The 16,468-nt window shown below is 41.9% G+C and overlaps 1 protein-coding gene across 13 annotated transcripts in view; it reads left to right on the forward strand.

The window, feature by feature from the left end:
• crtc1a (CREB regulated transcription coactivator 1a) overlaps nucleotides 1-13,458 on the forward strand; it is a 14,792-nt gene extending 1,334 nt beyond the window's left edge. The window contains exons 2-16 of one of the 13 annotated variants that reach the window (XM_030364479.1): nucleotides 1,949-2,065; nucleotides 2,394-2,531; nucleotides 2,818-2,879; nucleotides 3,245-3,342; nucleotides 4,391-4,473; nucleotides 4,562-4,605; nucleotides 5,148-5,341; nucleotides 5,700-5,839; nucleotides 6,210-6,320; nucleotides 6,638-6,748; nucleotides 7,355-7,387; nucleotides 7,513-7,617; nucleotides 9,808-9,891; nucleotides 10,306-10,486; nucleotides 11,554-13,458. In XM_030364479.1, the coding sequence (XP_030220339.1) occupies nucleotides 1,949-2,065; nucleotides 2,394-2,531; nucleotides 2,818-2,879; nucleotides 3,245-3,342; nucleotides 4,391-4,473; nucleotides 4,562-4,605; nucleotides 5,148-5,341; nucleotides 5,700-5,839; nucleotides 6,210-6,320; nucleotides 6,638-6,748; nucleotides 7,355-7,387; nucleotides 7,513-7,617; nucleotides 9,808-9,891; nucleotides 10,306-10,486; nucleotides 11,554-11,759 (1,707 nt within the window). In that variant the 3' untranslated portion in view covers nucleotides 11,760-13,458. The remainder of the gene's footprint in view (nucleotides 1-1,948; nucleotides 2,066-2,393; nucleotides 2,532-2,817; nucleotides 2,880-3,244; nucleotides 3,343-4,390; nucleotides 4,474-4,561; nucleotides 4,606-5,147; nucleotides 5,342-5,699; nucleotides 5,840-6,209; nucleotides 6,321-6,637; nucleotides 6,749-7,354; nucleotides 7,388-7,512; nucleotides 7,618-9,807; nucleotides 9,892-10,305; nucleotides 10,487-11,553) is intronic. The other 12 variants (XM_030364481.1, XM_030364480.1, XM_030364482.1 and 9 more) reach the window with 12 other exon arrangements.
• The last annotated feature ends 3,010 nt before the right edge of the window (nucleotides 13,459-16,468 follow it).

Genomic DNA, 16,468 nt, shown 5'->3' on the forward strand with positions numbered 1-16,468 from the left:
CTAGAGTAGTCTCTAAAACCTGTTTCTGTCACTTTTCCTGGTCGTTTTGGTTGTTGTTTGCTTTGTATAGTCTGTTTCCACCCCTCATTGTCTAGGATGGCACCTACAATGCCTCACATGTTCACCACTGTTGTTGTTGTTGTTTCTGTTATGGTTGGGGTACAGCCACATGGGCAACATTAAACTCCATGTGAGTGGTTATTACGGTGAAAGCTACGTACCGTCTCCTTCTAAGTCGAATGTGTGAAATGTCGAGCGTGACTAAGTCAGGTGATGAAACTGGTGGAAGTGTGTGAAAGGTGTTCAAGTGTGATTCATGCGTGGCGTTTCTGAGCCTCTCTGACTCTCTCTCTCTCTCTCTCTCTCTCTCTCGCTCTCGCTCTCTCTATCTATATTTCTATCTATCTTCTCTTCATCTCTCTCTCTCGCTCTCGCTCTCGCTCTCTCTATCTATATTTCTATCTATCTTTCTCTTTATATCTCTCTCTCTCTCTCTCTCTCTCTCTCTCTCTCTCTCTCTCTCTCTCTCTCTCTCTCTCTCTCTCTCTCTCTCTCTCTCTCTCGCTCTACCTCTATCTACCTCTCTATACCTCTCGCTCTCTCTCTGCTGGTCCCTAACCTATCCCTCTGTGCTAAAGTATCTAAAGTTATGCAGTTGGTTAGTTTGTTTGCCCTGGTCCTGATCTGTAAATGTCTCCATATTAAATCCTGTGCCAACACCAAAACATATGAACCCGTCCCCTATTAAAAAGTCTAAAGCGCCCGTCACTGTGGGATTAGGAGCTTGTCGGAATACACAAGCCATGCCGGTTTACTGCCGTTATTATTAGATTATTTTTTTATGCCAATGCCCAACATTCAATGTGGAGTTCAAATGACAAGATTCAATTTCAGCAGCCGTGGCCGTGAGCTCAAGGCATTGGGGAAATCAGAGTCTGGGTCGAGGGTCTAATGTGTGAGCATAACGTTATAGCTGTTATCGTTCCTCATGGTTCTGGATTGTTCCTCAGTTCTGCCTCATGTCGACCTCTCCCTCCCTACAGCCCTTATGTTTAACACAATAATCAAATCCCTTGCTCATCTATCCATATAGGCATCAGAGTGTTTATAATATACATATATGGCCCTGTTGGTGGCAGATGCAGCTCCATGGAGAAAACGTGTGTGAGAGCTTCCAGATGATTGTTACGTTAAGGTCAACAGACGTCTTCCCTTTCACTGGCTCAACGACAGCTGGTCCCGGCCGGAGTCGTCCTGAAGGACGGCCTCGGTGGAGGACGGTGAGGAGCACTAATGAGGGGAGAGGCCGGGGGAAGACAGAGGAGATATGGGAGCAGAGCGCAGTGCATGGGAATACCTTATCAGCAAGAGCTGCTTGACTGGGAGATCAAAGCCAGTGTTCTCGGGTTTTGTCTTTTTGGTTTTAATCATTTTAATTGTTTCCTGGGGACTACAGAGGGACGAATACCTTGACGACTTTCAATGAATAGCGAACGCCTTTGTGTATTCTGTCAACTTTTGGTGGCAATATGACATATTGTAGTCGGTTTTGTGTTAATAACTAAAGAAAGGGTTTTATTAAGGGTTATTATTCTAGCCCAATGAAATAACTGAAAGTGATTCTGCCTAAATTGTGTGAATAAATAAATGTATGTGTGTATGAGATATTTTGGATATTCTAGTATTGCCATTGTTCAAAAACGGTCCTCAGTATATGAAGTGCCCATGCTTCAATTCGTACATTGACCTAATAAATTAAATTTTTCAGTCAGAGTGCATGTAATAAGGTGTATTTTGACGTTGTTGTGTTATAATGCGCACGAGAAAGCACAGCTTTAAATATCTGTACTTTCCGCTGACATGCTTTGCATGCAATGCAGAAACGGCCTCACGTTGATGTCTCCCCCCCCCCCCACTGATCCTGTTCCTGTGTCTCGCACTCCTCTAGCTGCAGTTGCAGAAGAGCCAGTACTTGCAGTTGGGCCAGAACCGCGGGCAGTACTATGGAGGGTCTTTACCAAACGTCAACCAGATTGGAAACAGTGCTGTGGACGTGGGCTTCCAGGTGAGGCACCCTGCATGGTCTCCCCCCCCCCCCCCTCCCCCGGAGCAAATAAACCCCAGCACAACCACTCCATGAATGTCATCTTTACTATTGATACAAGGTTTATAGTGGCTAGGGATAAAGGGAGCAGGATGGTGAAAGGTACCGTGTTTGATTCCCAAGGACCGCGGCCTGTCCCGTAGACTTACCCTTAAAGACGCCTGACTGCTCGTAACATCTTTCCGAATTCACTGTGAGCAGCTTCAGATAAAAGCGTCTGCTAAATGACTCAAGACTTAAAACATAATGAGTCATAACTGTGTTATTGACTCACCCCCTCTTCTTTCAGATGCCGTTCCAGAACTCTGATCTAGACACGAGCAGAAGCACGCGACACCACGGCCTGGTGGACCGCGTGTACCGGGACAGGAACCGCAACGCCCCGCCGCACGGGAAACCCCTGGCGCTCGATAAACATGGACGCCAAATATCCTTTAAACACGTGTTGTCATGGATCATGACACGTCAATGCTGGAGCTAATCAGCTCCTTATCTTACTCTGGATGTTTTTAATCGTCTTTTAATGGCATTCACAAAGGAACCTCATTGTTGTCTATCTATGATACCATCCTCAAAGGGCCCTTAAGTGGTTACTTTACATCTTAACTTATCCTCACACATTTTCAAGAACTTATGTGTGCACTCATGAATGCTACAAATTAAACATATTCATGTTGAATGTCCAGCTGTCTTTTCTTAACTGGCGCGCGCACATCGACAGCTGTCCGTACGGAGCTGTGTATCTTTCCCCTCCACCCGACACCAGCTGGAGAAGGTAAGACGACCCTTTGATATTTACATTTACATTTGTCTGCATCTATTCTTTCTGCCCTGTACATTCTGCTATGACACCCTCATTCCCCATCTGGGATTAATAAAGATCTTGTTATTTCAGCTTGTAGCCACATGACTGTACTCGACCTGTTTGGTCTTAAATCTGCACAGGGCCTTGTTTAAATAGGCTGGCTCATACAAACACAGCCCATTTGATGTAGTCTGCTTAATGTAAGGAACCCATTAAAGTGCACCATGTTTGCATGCTTGGCGTGCGTCCTTGGTCGCCCATTGACTGCTGCTGTGTAATCTAGGTCATTTCTCTTTGGGTATTTATTTCATTTGGTTTCATTCCTTGCGTCGCAGGACCAACTCGGACTCGGCGCTGCACCAGAGCACGCTGGCGCCGGCGGGGCAGCAGGCCGTGTTCGTGGGCGGTTCCCAGGAGCTGCAGCCCAAACGAGGTGCGGTCTTGGGAAAGCCTTAAGAGATTGCATTCGAATGATCACGCGCGTGACTTGGCCCGCTTTGGGGGGGGGCCGTCCTCTGATCCACCAGTGTGGACTGCGTCTGCTTGTTATGTGTGTGTTATCCTCCTCCCTCCCGCTGGATGATACAGAGGTCTTGTGTTTGGCGGTGTTGGGCTGTCAGAGGGGGGATGTGTTGGTGTCGGGGTTTGCTGGTGTGCTTCCTTATGATCTGCTCTTAGTGCTCAGTGAATAGAGTGCTCTGCGGTGTGGGATGAAAGGGGGTTAGTGCGGGGCTTTGAAGACGGCAGCCCGATGACTTGTTGGGAGACAGAAGCAGGATCCTCCCAGAGCCCTCTATCAGTCCCGGGAATGTCAGCACTAATGGCAACAGGAAGTGGATTGATAACCCGTTTTCTTAGGGTGGGGTTGATGAATCACCTTTTTGATGAATCTCTTATGGTATTATCATGCATATATATTTTGTTTCTCTTTGAACTGTACCATTTGTGTAATTAAAATAAATGTAATGATTACCTTTGCATGAAAACAAAAAAAAATACAACTTATTATAGAGGATAACCGAGGCAGTGGGTTAAGTACTGGTCCACATCTCAGCCTTAATGAGAAAAGTTTAAAAGAAAACGTAGGATAAGATGTAAATATGGGCTCCAATTGCCCTCCATACCAGCCTTTCGCGGGCCGTTTGAGGTCAACCGGTAACGTCGATCAAGCCGTCTAATTGTAGTGAGTGGGAGGACTTTTGGATTGCAAAGGCTTGAGCAGCGATGAAGCCCTGCCTCTACATAGAGTTTGTGTTTATCAGAAGCGGCCAGAAGCTATTCAGAATGCTGTGGGCGGGGAGTGTTTGGGTGTACAGGGTGTTGGGTTTTCCTTTAATCCTAATACTTTTATTCACTTGACTTTACTTTTATTTATTCTTCCAGAGACTATGAGTCAGAGAAGACGAGTCAGTGTCGTCCAATTGGGGAAGACATCGATAACAGTGGTGTTAATCAATCAGAACGTTGTCTCCTCCCTGCAGTGCTCCTGCTCCCCGTCCCCGGGCCAGAGGATATGAAACAAGAGGCTGATGAAGGAGGGGAAGAGAGCTGGGACTGCAAGAAGGCATGATAACCTCCATTAACACCTCCATAAGAAAAGTTACATAACGTGTGGTGGACTCGTATTCAAACGGGCTTGGATTTCTTTTCAGAACTCCATCTCGAGATCCAAGCATTGCAAGGTGCCAGGGATCAAGTGAGTGCGGCTTTGCCTCTCTTGTGTGAGGGAGTTGGATAAGAACAACCCTCGGTGGTACCTGACGAGCCAAATATACGGATCATGGTTAACAACAACTGATTCTGCAAATGCGTGCAATGTGTCTTCTCTGTTTTTTGCATGAGATCACACTTGTTTGACATGTCCAGACTCATCCGTTGTCCCTTTCCTCATTGGTAAATCCGTTGAGAGATATGACTGTCAAAGGTGGGTTGCATCAGATTCACTTTCAACCAACGGGAGCAGCAGACGTTTTTTAAGGTGTGCCTGAAACTCTCTTGGGTTATTTCAGGTGCACGCCGTTTTTTAAATAGGAAGAACGGCATGCTTTGTAGTTCAAAGGTTAACGTCATTTTTAGTTTGTAGATAGTCCTTTTGTCTTTGTAGTTAACATATTAAAGGGGAACAAAATTATGGGGACATCTTCGTTTATTACTTATTTTACCATCCTAGGCAAATATAAGTGGAGTATATGCTGGTGTTGTCTGTCAGTATGGTGACCACCCCCTCCTTTGTTCCAGTATATTCCCCTCCCCGGACCAGGAGCGCTCCAACTCCCTGATCCCAGCAACCCACAACTCAGGGGGGTCGCTGCCCGACCTCAGCAACATCCAGTTCCTCCCGCCGCTGCCCACGCCGCTAGACGGGGACGATGGCGGGGCCAGCCCGCTCGCCACCTCCAACAGCATGGGGAACCTGGCCGCCGCCTCGCAGAGTAACACGCCGCGCTCGCTCACCCGTCTCTAGCGCCACGGCAGACTTAATATAGCAGCGTCACACACGGCCATCTTGACTCAGGAATCAACACTTGAAAAGCAGCCACAGCCACAATGTCGAAATATAAAGAGATTTTGAGATATTAATGATGCATTGAATTTATTTAGCGCTTTTCTAGACACTCAAAGACGCCAAATTAAACACAATATATCAAAAAGGTTTGAACGCAATATACAAAAAGTATAAAACACTATGCAACATGTTCTTGTCAACGGCTGGAATATGCTATATCTCAAGTGTAATTTTTTGTATTTATTTTGACCCTTCATGGTGTCTCCTGCTCCCTATGTTTCCAGCGGGTCTGAACTCCCAGCCGGTGGTTTCAATGGTGACGCAGTCGGGCCAGGACGACATGGCTCCCCTCATCCTCAACACGATAGACCCCAACAGCCTCCAGCTGTCCCCTAACCTGTCCCCTCCGCTATCACTCACTCAGGTCAGGGACACTCGTACTCGTGTGTTTGAAGGGAGGAATATGTTACAATTGATTTAAATTTAAATGATTAAAACCAAATAATAAATATTGAAACTTTTGAACTACGTTCTTTAATCCATGGCCACACTACGCTTGAGAAATCGGAACGCTCTCCGACTATGTCAACAACTTTCTGTCCATATTTCATCAGCATATTTAAAACACTGTCCATCTGCCATCCATTCTGCCCATCCCGACAAGACAGACAATTTCACATTCCTCCACTCGTGCAACCATCTTCACAACACACAGTCTCAATGGGGGGAAACACTCCACCATCAGGGGCCTTCGATAAACCCACTCCCAGCCCCTCTACCTTTGCTCCCTCCAGGCCGCCATCAACGCTATGGCTTTGGAGCAACAGCTCTCTGACTATGCCTTCTTCAGCCAGCAGACCTCTCCCCAGTCCAACCAGAGCCCACCAGTAAGCACACACTGCTGGGTAATGGCACACAGAATCAGCGGGGAAAATGTTGTTGGATTATAATCATCCATGAATTGAAGTTTTATCCATACTATGACTTCAAAGCTAATGAATGGTCGGGCTCATTCTGTTGATGTAACAAGGCAAACCATAATGTGCCATCAAACATTGGTGCTTCCAACCCTATTCAAATTATTTAATTGAATATTGCTGTTGATTAAGTTGAAAAGCTTTGTTTAGTACCTGTCCTCTTTAATAAGCTTCACAACAGTACAGAATGTCTTCCGTCACATGTAGAGTCTGTTTCTGTATAAGAGCTGTGTTGTCATCTCCAGCAGACAGGCCTGATTCAGCTCCCCTCCTCATTGGTCCAGAACCAGAGCTCCGCCTCCACTACAGGAAGTCAGACGTCGACGCAGAGCAGCATTACTATGGACATCAACACAGTGAGTGCAGACCACACAAAGAACATAAATATATACCAGAACATTTTTTTATATTTTTAAATATTTACATTATTTAAGTAATGTTTTTTATTGGTCCTCTCTAGTTTTTACATTGAGTACACCTCTTGTGATGTTGTGTTTTTTAGAAATTGTAAGGGATTTGAATCACATTCTTCAGAATCCTCATCAGAAGACAAAAGTCTGCCATGACAGCTGTATGCATGTTCACGCAGACCTTTAACGTATAGTACAATCCCCTCACAGGTATGCTGGTACCTAATCTATCCATAGATTAGGAATGTTCGGGTTGTGGTCTGGTTGACCTTGAAGTGGAGATAGATAATCAGTCCTGTTTGATAAACCTTCCGGACCGCGTTTGTAAAAAATCGTCCAAGTCAGTAGTAAAATTTTGTAGAGTCATTAGCCTCATAATTTCCGTCTACTTGATAGCTAAAAGGTGACTTTTCCTGGCAGTAGTTACCTGTACCTCATTTTTTTTCTTCTTTAGTTGAGTTGATTAAAACAATGTCTGAACAGACAATGTGCATAACCATGGAATCATCCTAGATTCTTAAGAATACCTTTTTGTTGTTTTTGTTTTTAAAGCAGTTCATGCAAAACTGGGAGGAGGATTACAATGTGAGTGCCACCTTTTAGATCAACATTGTAAACTCATTTCCTTAAACCATGACGGCGTGATCAGATTGGCCGGCAGATGTGAAGCGTTGAACGTAGTGAAGAGCCTGTCCCCATGCTTGTCCCAGGCCTCCTCTCTGCACCAGTACCGCAGCAGGCTGGGCTCCTCTGCCAATCAGTCTCCTACCTCCCCCAGCTCCAACCAAGGCTTCTCGCCCATTGGTTCGCCTCAAGTAAGGGAGTGTGTAGCGCTGACCCCTGACCCCACCCCCACCCCCCCACCACCACCACCACCTCTAGTATGTACTACAAGCCCCTTCTCATCCGTCACTGCAGTTAAGAGGGCCCCCCCCCCCCCCCCCCCTGCTTATTCTGGCTCTCCATCTAAGCTGCTGTTGTTGCTGCTCTTATGTGCTCTCTCCACCAGCAGATCTGGGCAAAACAAAAAGACACTGGTCATATAAAGCACTATCCCTTATTCATCATGGGGACCTTACAGCCTCTTGGTTTGATTTGTACCGTCATTTTGCCCAGGTCTGGCCAAACCAGTCGCTCCCACTGAAACTGCAGTGGGTGTGTGTGCCTGCTGTCACTGCTTCTGTGGTTTCCGCACTGTATCCACAATACAACCCCCCCCGCGCCCCCTTCAGCCTCCCTCAGCCCCCAGTCTCTATGTTAGACGCTGTGTGTGTGTGTGTGTGTGTGTGTGTGTGTGTGTGTGTGTGTGTGTGTGTGTGTGTGTGTGTGTGTGTGTGTGTGTGTGTCTGTGTCTGTGTCTGTGTGTGTATCTCTGTTGATGTTGAGCAATGCTTTAAGTGTGTTCCGGTGACTTTCTCTCCTGTTGTTGAGATGGTCTGTTGTGTTGAAATCCTTCTATAGCAGATGCTACAGTCTTCACAAAAACCTTGTTGTTGTTCTCTTTTGGTAACGTGGGAAGGCTGACCCAGGGCTCTGGTCGGACCCAGGGCTGCTGTAGGGGCTCTTTGAGACTTCGGGTAGAGGGAGAAACTCATGATCCGTTGTCTGACCTGGTTTGTGTTCAAGATCCCGAGGCTCAGCGGTACACACTTGTGGCCGTAGACTATTCTAGAAGTATGTATGCCCTCAGGGTATTACAAGACCATGTAGATAAAAGCCTGTTACAAATGGCATGTATTTATGGATGATAATTAGTATTTCTTTTACTTTAACAATCAGGTCCATTACTGCCTCTCCTTTTTGACGAGCACCGCCATCACAACACAAAATATGATGTGAATGAGTTTTACTGTAACAGGTTCAATCAAGAGGCACCTGTTATCGGTGTCAGAATTTCTGTGATTGGTCGGTATGGATCTCAATAGTGCAGTACAGTAAACGAGAATGTGAACCATGTTTTGTGTAATTGGAAACATGCCCATTGTTTTGTGTATATTTTTATCAGCTCCTACCCATGTGGAATTGAAGTTAACCCAGGCTTGATCGTTTTACACAGGGTAATCCTAGAACTGACACACCAAGCTTTATTAGTTCTCCCTTCCCCTTTGGGGACGTGGAATGAGCAGACAATTTGGTTTTGAAGAGGGAGGAGCGGAGGCGAACAATGTAATCGAATTACTTCTACATTCAGAAGGCCAAAATGAAAATGGGGAATTTGTTCGCATGCGGATCTATGCAGATTCTTCCTTGAATAGGAAACGTCTGTAGAAATGTTTGCCTTTCAACCCAACAGATCAGCGGTTTGGAGAACTGGTTGGTGTTCATTTTGGCTTCATTCTTAATTAAGATAAATATTTCTTTATGTATATTTGGATGGTGGTGTTGTTGTGTGCTGATTTCAGCTAGTGTACGGACATGTTTGATGAATATCAGGGGAAAGGAGACATGGATTACATTCATATCAGTTCAGACTTTTTGAGACGAATCAGCTAATTAGGAGAGCCATTTATCGATCTGTTAATATATCTGAATCGATATATTAATGTATTTTTGTTGTCTTCTCTGTTTGCTCTGTGATTAGACATGTAATGTTACATGTATGTTATTGTTTGCACAAACAGCAAGTTCTGTTTACCGCCGTATTGCTCTCTGAATATTCCATCTGTGAAGACATGCTTGTTGCACTTGCAGCGCACTATGTTTTAATATTTGATTTCCTTCTTCGATTAAGAAAGCGACAGGACTTTGGATTGTTGCTTCAGCTGTGCTTCACTGCTCTTTATTATTCTCTTTGCCCATTGTTCTCTGTTAAAGTAATTTAATATTCATATTAAATAATGACTAACAATGATATTAATTATGGATGATTAAGAGATTTTTTTTTCCTTCATGTACGTTCTCAAAAAGCCTCAGTGTAGAATCCAAAATGTCTGGTTTAATCTGTTTTGTGCTCTAACAGATTGTTGGGGGGCTGGTCCCGTTGTTGTTGTTGTTGTTGTTTACAGCATAACTCCATACTGGGCAGTGTTTTTGCTGACCTCTACGAACAGCAGCTCACATCCAGGCAGACCAGTGCTCTCTCACAACAGGTAACCCCTCAACAAACTGCCTCTTCAGTTGGTTTACAGTGGCTATTAGTCCACTAGTCCTCTACTATGAGGTCAATATTAGTCGACTAATACTCAATAAATCCACTTCCACATCTACCTCTAGTCTCATGAGTCTAGTTTTGATGTGATGTGCATTATGCATTGCATTAATACAAACAAATGTTACCCAATAGGCCGTATTAGACTGCTTTAGACATGCCATTAGCAATACTGGTATGACAGAACCGGATCTCAGGACCAGGCCTCCTCGCCATGAGAAAATTGCTTGTTGTAGTTCAACTCGTAATGCTGTGTGTGTGTGTGTGTGTGTGTGTGTGTGTGTGTGTGTGTGTGTGTGTGTGTGTGTGTGTGTGTGTGTGTGTGTGTGTGTGTGTGTGTGTGTGACCTGGGCAGCTTGAGCAGTTCAACATGATGGAGAGCCCCATAGGCTCCAACAGTCTGTACAGCCAGGCCTCCACCCTCAACTACACGCAGGCAGCCATGATGGGTCTGACCGCCGGACACTGCAACCAGCAAGACCTGCAGCAGCTGGGCTACAGTAGCCATGGCAACATCCCCAACATCATCCTCACAGGTGATGTTCCGCCAATCAGCTTGGTTCATTCAGGACTGCACATGAGAAGCAGCATCGAGGGAGACGGGGGAAGCAGAGGCCTAGTGTTCTGAAGCCACGGCCCCCACACATGATCAATACCCAAACAATCTGCCGCGTCTCCGGGCCAACAGACGTTTTGTCAAATTAATTATACATTTACATCAAGGTTTTAAAGTGAGCCCAGGCGTTTTATTAATCCTCCAAAGAAAACCTGATTTTTATTTCCCACAAAACCTATTTTAGGTCATCTCATAATAATGTGATGCGCCCAGCTGTTTGTTGTTCTGCAATGCAGCAATTATGGTGATCATAAAAACAATAGCAATCTTTTAGAAATGCTTTTGTTTCCTTCTCTCTTCATAATATATTAAAAAGAATAATCACCACCTTCATTTACATTCTGTGAAGGCCATATGCTGAAGTAATGGTGAGCAGGGTGAAGAGTAGTGTAGTTGGTGTTTACATGCCTAACCCCTAACTTGCTGCTTAATATATCTATGGGCAGGAGACAATGATCACACCAGTTATGCGGCTGCTACCTTTATGTACCAGGGCACATGGTCGATGCTCAACATGTGATATCTTCACTGATTTGGGTCTTCTATTCGTGCCCTGAAAGAGGAGACCATGCTATTGGAGGGGCAAAGACTGGCCTGTAAAGCAAGTAAACTGGGTCAGGGTTCTTCTGGATAAAAAGCACTATCCGATAACATCTAACATTGTCATTCGATTTCAATGAGTCGTTTTTATTTTAGTAATACCATATTTGTATATATATAATAGGATTTAAAAATGTATGTAGAACAACATAACTTGTATGTAGAACCACTTAACCACTATTACCTTAAAAGGTAAGTGCTTTTTATCCTCCTCTGTTTACTAGTATTCATTTAAAGGCCAGTCTTGGCCCCACAAACATGGCGGCGACGTTGACATATTGCACCAACGGCTTGAAGCAGTCAATGCAGCGTCTATGCTTATATGTCTAAGTGAAGAGCATGTTGTTCACAGGTGTGTGACTAAAGTTGTTTCTGATGGCCCTGCAGTGAGCGGCGAGTCCCCCCCAGGCCTGCCCAAGGACCTGATCTCCTCTCTGTCCACGGACATCAGCTTCGACATGGACTCCCCGTTCCCCCTAGACGAGTTGAAGATCGACCCGCTGACGCTGGACGGACTGCACATGCTCAATGACCCGGACATGATCCTGACCGACCCCGCCACCGAGGACGCATTTCGCCTCGACCGCCTCTAACACCCCCCCCCACACACACACACACACCATCCCCCGAGCATGTTTTTTTTTTATTTTTCCATTCCTTCTTCACGCCCGGACCAGACCCCCGACTGTTTTGGCTTGAGGAGGAGCCTGCAACAGCGCCTGGGGGAAGCAAGTGGGACGGGGGACCGCTGGGGACCGCTGGGGACCGCTTGGGACCGCTTGGGACCGCCGGGGACAGCTGGGGACCGCTGGGGACCTCTGGGGAGAGATGGAGGAGGAGAGGATATCCACTCCACGTTGAGTCCCTTTCAGTCTTACCCAGAAGGTGAGCAGGCTTGGGGGGGACACAAGGGAACAACACAGATTGTCTTTTTCTTTTATTGGACATGTTGACCAGAATGGAGGTAAAAAAAAAGATATCGGGGATAGCGGATCTCGCAATTATAGAACATGGAATATATAGATATGTATGTTAGTATGTGTTTAAAAAAAGAAAAAATACCCCCACGTGTTTATTTTTTGAGATTTTAATGTAGACCTTTGCGTGCACGTTGATTTTAAGGGAGTTTGCTTTAAAAAAAACATATTTAATAAGGCAGCTTGGTGTTTCCCTTGCTGGCATGCCCAGAGCGAGCTGCCGATACTTTAGATTACCTCTCACCTTCCCCTTTTTTAAATAGCATTGGAACACCTGCTATTGTTGTGGTGTGCTCGTCTCTTTCATTACCCACTGCATCTCGTTCCGTGCCAAATCAGTTTGTCCGTCGGTGTATTTGTCCGTCCTAGTGTGTGTTTTCCTGTTAAAGTTTGATTACGTTATTATCATCCATTCCGTGCCTATGTGGTGTGGCCTGTCAGGTTGAATTGGTTTTGTTTTAAACAATTTCCTGAAAAGAAATATCTTGACTCTCAAAGGAGCTCCTCTGTGTGTTTAAATGGAAAGAGACTTCAGACCTGGTTTCTTCAGTTATGCATGAGATCACTGTGCTTGCCTGTCTCTGCCTTATTAGATGACTGAGTTTTCCCTTTCAAACACCGTTTATGAATAGGTCTGCACAAGACCAGAGACGAAAATCTTCATGCACTGTTTAGTTAACCTTTTTTTTGTCAGCGGTCGGAAGTCATTGTCCTTTGGACTTTAAATGAAATTTATTTTTCATGAATTTCCAAAGGAAGTAGATAATTTTATCCTGCATAATCATGCATATGCAAAATAATCAAATTATTTCGGAATATGAGGCAGAACAAATGTAGACTTAACAAATGCCTTCGAATTATATATGGGATATATGAAGCATAGGAGATAAAACAACAGTTCCAATATAATTTTCAAATAGTTTGGCTTTACTTTAATGGTGTATCATGTTTCATTACAAATACAGTTGGGCTGCCTACATTTGTGGGGCAGCATTGGTAAAAAATAATGCATAATCAAGTTCTGTTTTTCATCTGATTATCAACCTGTTTGGTACTATAGGAACAAAGAAACATTCACAACAGGCCCATTTTTTTTGATTATTTGAAGCCATCTTCTCAGCCAGTTGTTCGTTGGTATGTCTCGTCTTCAAACCTAATATCATTGTCTTCGTTATGGGAACATATAAACATTTCAATGCTTTCCCATGCATGACATATTTCTCCACTCTGTGATTTGAAAGCCTTTTGGTTTCATTGGGATTTATTTCTAGGCTCTTTGATTTCATCCAATTCATAAATTTTTCCACATCATGTACCTCGGTTTTTCATTGGTTTACACTCAATTAGCTTTTCTGGATTTGGCATTGCACTTTATTTTCTAAACTTGGAAACGTCATGATGTTAAATTAATTTTCCCTCCACTATGAATTTAGGTGTACTCAAAGGTGTTTCCCTATATTTTACCTCACTTGCCTTGTTAAAAAACAAGGAAACAAAAAAGTATTTTTTAAAAAAGGCATATATAAAAATATATACATGTGTATAATATATATATATATATATATATATATATATATATATATATATATATATATATATATATATATATATATAAAATAGGTAAATTTGTACATAATCAGCAAGTATTTTTTGTTATTTCGGTAAGATGATTTAATATAAGAACATTTTGGGAAATCGGTCCCCTTAAACTGTTTGGATAGAAGTTTGCAAGAATCTATTTTTATTGTAGAAAATAACATTGGTCATATTCCTGTGTTGCAACATGACCGGCCTTCAATATAAACTGAACATAATTATATAATATAATATAAAATGTATGAATTCTTTCATAACTTAATTCAAAACTTAAATACCTTCCTGTACTCGTCATAAGCTTGTGTACCAGAGTGTATGATATTTGTTATACCATATCATACAACATCTTTCAATAATTCAAAATGTAGTCACAAGTCTTAAAAAATGTGGAATCATTTTAAAAGAATAAAAAAGATGCCTGATTTTAAGTTGCTGTTACACTGCAGTGTAATCTAGAACAATATTTTACCCTGTTCAAAAATTCTACTACAGTCTGCCAAACATTCAGACCCTTCAACAAGGAAAAAATAAAAATATTCAAAAGATATATATAAATGAAAGGGAGTGGTTAGGCATGCAAATACTTTTTTACGTTTTCTTCAGTCCTTTTTTTTATTTAATTGTAATTTAAATTGTGTAACCTTTTTTCCTCTTTAGAATGAGTGCATACATGTTTTCCTGTAACAAAAAAAAATGTAATTCTGATTTTGTCGGTGCATGAAATTTAACATATAAGCCAATATTTCCCTTTTCTGGCTATGTTATCATTTACTTTATTTGACTGTCTTTTAAACTACAGGAGTAAGTGGTGGACTGAATAGTACGTGTCTTAAATATTCAGGCTTTGTTATGATTGGTCAAATCTTGGCACAGCATCATGTATTGGCAATGTTTAGTCAAAGGCATCAGAAATATGCCATTCAGGCTTTCCATGCAGATGTAAATTATATGATTTGGTACGTATTCCTTTTCACACTACAATGTATGTGCTTATGTAATGGAAAAAGATATATATATATATATATATATATATATATATATATATATATATATATATATATATATATATATATATATATATATATATATATATATATATATATATATATATATATATATATCTTTATGACTAATAACAATGTTATTTGTGCTTCTTTGTGCAATGATGTTAAAGTGAAGAAAATGCACTGATACCTTACTGATTGTGCAGCAATATGTTATTGCTGCAGTTTGTATTTCATTTTTGTATTTTATTTTTTAATGTATTTTTTTTTTCTGGTGAACTAAACATTTTGAAGAGGTATTGTAGGATATGTCTCACCGGCCTGTTTACCCCTTTGTTCTGTTATACTTGAGAGTTTTTTTTGTGATTATGTAGTCAACTATTATTGCTTATCTTTTGCCTGTTACTGCCACCTTAATATGCATTAGTGTTCAGGTGTTTCTTGGTATCATGACAATGTTTACAGACTGTAGTATAAAGTATAAATATATATTTCAAACAGTTGAAATGTTACGTCCAGACCCTCTAATGCTAAAATTGCTTGGCCGTTATTTGTTGCAAAGACAAACTGTATTTTGGTACAGGCACAGGCATTATCTTCTAATAAACTTTAAATCTCCAAGAGGCTGTTCAGGTTTACAAGACACTGTTATATGTTTATGGTCATTGCTGGTATGAATTTGATCTCATCTATGTATGAGGGAAGACCAAAATCCTATATTACTTTATTTCAGACTTTTTCTGTACTTTTTCCACACATTTTTGCAATTTCAAATTGTCCAATAGTGAAATTCATTGAGAAGCTATACAATAGATTCTGATATTAGCCCGGTCTGCTAATGTAAAAGAAGAAAAAAAGCCAAAGTTAATTATCCCTTTAAAATGTTTCCTATGTTTAAATATCATACTGAGATATCCCCTATTACTATAGGAATAATATTTTCTTAACACACATCTAGCCTACTTATATCCTACCTACTACACATAAAAATATAATTTCTATTTGAATTAGTATTTCACTAATACTTTGAATTATTTGATTATTTTCTTGCTGTTAAACTCAACAGTAAGAAAATAACTCAAAGTCAAAGTACATAGGTCACGTGGAGGACAAATCATGCTTGTATCTACAATATATAGGTCCACTTGTACAGTTTGTCTGAGAAGCTCAACATTAACAAGGGACATTAGACAAACGGCTATGAAATATTTACATTCTGAGGACAGCAGGACGCTGATTTAAGCCTCATATGATGGCAGCTAAATTGTTATACAATGTGTTTTCATTTTGAGTACAGTGCTGCTTTTCTAAGCAGAATGCTCTTTACTTACTGTGGTAACAAGTGTGTACTTTACCTGTAGTAGTGTACTACACTTGTAGTGTACTACACCTGTAGTGTATAAGCAACAGGACACACTGATATGTTCTTCGAATATGCAAAATGTAGTGTTCTGCAGCACAGCTTGGCAAATCTGTACTTTTTTTAACCAACCCTTTAAAAATTAATGGATTAAATGCGTTCTTCAAAATGTGCTTTTTATATTTGTAAAATGTAAAATCAGACTATTCAAAATCTTGGCCGTATATTTGTGTGCTGATGAAGTTGGCCGTATATGTGTGCTCAAAGAAGGTGAAACAGCCTTCTGTTGTATCCGTTTTCGTTGTGTCGAGGCTTCAGTCTTTGTACCTTTGCATTACTATTTGTAAATGAATTGAGATTAAATA

This window comes from Gadus morhua, chromosome 8 (genome assembly GCF_902167405.1).
Source record: "Gadus morhua chromosome 8, gadMor3.0, whole genome shotgun sequence".
Lineage (NCBI taxonomy): Eukaryota > Metazoa > Chordata > Actinopteri > Gadiformes > Gadidae > Gadus > Gadus morhua.